This window comes from Entamoeba nuttalli (genome assembly GCF_000257125.1).
Source record: "Entamoeba nuttalli P19 unplaced genomic scaffold asmbl_4335, whole genome shotgun sequence".
In the NCBI taxonomy this organism is placed as follows: domain Eukaryota; phylum Evosea; order Mastigamoebida; family Endamoebidae; genus Entamoeba; species Entamoeba nuttalli.
In genome coordinates, this window is record NW_008576718.1 from 1 (window position 1) to 3,142 (window position 3,142).

The 3,142-nt window shown below is 24.5% G+C and overlaps 3 protein-coding genes across 3 annotated transcripts; 1 reads left to right on the forward strand and 2 right to left on the reverse strand.

Annotated features, from left to right (window-relative positions):
• Nucleotides 1–49: 49 nt before the first annotated feature.
• Nucleotides 50–652, forward strand: ENU1_100220 (hypothetical protein; the record flags this gene model as incomplete). The annotated part of the gene is made up of 1 exon (XM_008859286.1): nt 50–652. One exon carries the CDS (start codon nt 50–52, stop codon nt 650–652), a length of 603 nt encoding a protein of 200 aa, XP_008857508.1.
• Nucleotides 653–1,232: 580 nt separating this feature from the next.
• On the reverse strand, nt 1,233–1,922 carry ENU1_100230 (phosphatidylcholine transfer protein, putative; the record flags this gene model as incomplete). Its single annotated transcript, XM_008859287.1, has 1 exon — nt 1,233–1,922. The coding sequence occupies one exon, from the start codon at nt 1,920–1,922 to the stop codon at nt 1,233–1,235; it is 690 nt and encodes a 229-aa protein (XP_008857509.1).
• A 147-nt stretch (nt 1,923–2,069) lies between these two features.
• On the reverse strand, nt 2,070–2,804 carry ENU1_100240 (hypothetical protein; the record flags this gene model as incomplete). Its single annotated transcript, XM_008859288.1, has 1 exon — nt 2,070–2,804. The coding sequence occupies one exon, from the start codon at nt 2,802–2,804 to the stop codon at nt 2,070–2,072; it is 735 nt and encodes a 244-aa protein (XP_008857510.1).
• Nucleotides 2,805–3,142: the final 338 nt, after the last annotated feature.

Sequence of the window (3,142 nt, forward strand, 5' to 3'; positions counted from 1 at the left end):
TTTTTTTTTATTTAAAAATAACTTATCTACAATTAATAAATAAAGAAATATGATAGAAGATTTCATATCATATAATGACTTATTAAAAATATTAGGAGTCGTTGTTTTTTGTGTTGTTATGTATTTTATCAATGGATTTAACAAAAACCTTGCTAGAAAATTAGCAAATAAAATACAAATTGGAAATACAAAATTTAAAATTGGAATTATAGGAGATGTAACTGAATATGAAAATAATGCAAAAGTTGTCATAGAAAAAGCTTTAAGTACTTTTATTAGAATTGGTGGAAATGTTCTTCAAACAAATGTTGTTGTAAAAACTCCTTCAAAACGTGGAATTCTTGATGTTGTTCGACCAATTGCAGAACAATTCAATATACATATGGTTGGGATTCATTTTATTCCCGAAGTCATTGATGCTAGAAAGAAACGAGAGATTCTGGATGATGAAATTGATGTTCCTAATTGGAAAAAAAATGGTGATGAATCTCCTCTTTTTTTAAAGAATGTTGACCAACTAATCTTATTAGTTGGTAAAACAAATGATGAAGTTTCTATGAAAGAGTTTGATACTTTCAAAGGAGCTAAAGTGAGGTATGACCTTTGTTCTCCTAATTTCACTCAACCTACTCGATGTGAAAATATGAACTGATTGTTTCTTTTCATTTCCTTTTATTTTCAAATCATAAAATAGGAATAGACACAAATATTAAAGAATATGAATCAATACCAATAATTAAAACAAATAAAAAAGATATGACTCACAAAGAACAACCTAAAAGTAATGAGACATCATTACCTTTACAAACAAAAAGTGAACCAATTATAAAAACAAATCATCCAACACCATTATCATCTTCTTTAAATAAACAACATCCATTTAGTCAAACATGTTTCATTAGACCAGAAGAAATGAATGAAAAAAATAAAAAAACACTTGCTGAACTTTTCTATATTGTTTGTAATTGTTTTGTTTTTAAATAATAAGAAAACTAAAACAAAGGATTCTAAAAGAAATTATCTTATTATCAAAAGTGAAGTAAAACATCTTAAACAGAAAAAGAAAGTACTAGATAAACAAATTGATCCAGTTTATTTTTCAGAAAAAGAACGAATAAATAATTTATTGTTCAATAAACTCAAAGAAAAAGAAGAATTAAAAAAAGAATATCATCTTAAAAAGAATGAATTAAGAAAAACCAAAAAAAGAATATTTTAATTAAAACTATCAATTATTTAGGAATTATAACTTTATCTTTTAATAAATTCCAAGGTTTTTCCTCAGGATTATGGGTTTTTTTCCATTCTGGATATTTTTCACAACATTCAGACAACTTTTTTAATAATGAATAACCTTGAGAAGAAATTAACGAATTAACAACCCAAGTTGGAACCCATCCACCAAAAGCATTATAAGCATAATAATAAAAAACATTTTCTCCTTTTTCATTCTTTTTAACCATATATCCACTCATTTCACATAATGCTCGAACAAAACCATTTACTTCAGGACATTCAGGAATATCAACTGATTTATTTAAAATAATAAATTCTTCTTTATCATCACTCATCCATATACTTTTATAATATACATAATCACGTTTAGAAATCATTGGAAGGGTTGTACAATAATGAATAATTTGATTACAATCATCAATTTGTTTAATAATTTCCCTACTCATTAATAATGCATCCCATTGATTTCTAAAATTTTCATCATTTAAAAAATCAAAAATTTGTTGAACTGAATATTTTACAAATAAATCAGTTGTTATTGCTTTTGTACAAAAATATCCTGGTTTAATATTTATTCCTTGATAACATATTGTATTTCCTTCTTTACTATATTCAGTAAAATTATCATTTTTAAGACAAATATTTCTAAAATTAATAAATTCTTCTCCTGATATTGGTTTTAACATTCTTCTTCTCTTTTATTTTTTTTATTTTATTTTTTAAGATTTTAAGAATTTAAATTAAAAAGTATTATTATTAAATTAAAATAATAAATTTTCTTTGTTTATATTCATTCAATTAGTATTTTTCTATTACTTCATTTGAAATGAATTTCATTTCCATTGAATAGCTATAACTTGTGATACATCAAATGTAGCTGGAAAATGTGAACCTGTTAATGAATCTGAAGTAATATCTCCATCATAAAACATTTTTAATTTATTAGAAATAAAAGAATTACGTGATGCACCAACATAAAATCCACAATGAGTTCCAATAACCCATTCATCATTATCATTAGAATAAACTTTTAATGAATAAACTTTATCCTTTTTAGTAATTTTAGTTGGTGCTTTAATATTCCCTTTTAAACTAAACATAAAGAAATTCATATCTTTGTTTATATAAAACCCATATCCACTATCTTCTGATTTTGGAACTTGAGTAGTATTATAACTACCAAAAATTTCCCCTTTATCAGTTTTAACTAAAATCATAATATTCGATTTCATTTCAATTGCATGATTAATAGTATGTGCTGTTAATCCATCATTTATTGAATCATAAACAACTTGACATATTTCTTTATTTGTCCATTTCTTTAATATATCAAGATATGGTTCATAAAAATACTTTGTTATAACTGGTTGTGTTTCTATAACTGGTGTGACTTCTTTATTTGCATTTTTAGCAATCTTATCAATTGTCTTTTCCATATCTTTCTGATTTGTTTCTAATCTAATAAGACGAGAAGAAATCAATGAAAGATTTGTTTCAAGTGCACTTACTCGATCTGTTAAGTGTGCAACTAATTGTGTTAAATCTTCTTTTTTCGTTTTGGAAGGCATTCTTTAATTTTATTTTTTCCAGTTTTGTTTTATGATTTTGATTTTTACTTCTCATTTTTCCTTAAACCACCACCAAAAAACTCAACCAAATTTAAACCCCAAAAAGATATATCAACCAACATTTAATTATTATATGTTTATTTGACTTTCTTTTTTTCTTCTTCTTTGAGCCTTTCAATAAGTAATTTATTATAAATATTTCCCGCAAAAAATAATGTTATTGAAACCAAGAACATAAAAATAATAATTGGTATTGATAATCCTACTTGAGGTGGAAGTAAGAAAAGGCGAAGTGTTGGAATAGCAAATGGCTATCTTTGTTATTTCCTTTTTTTTTT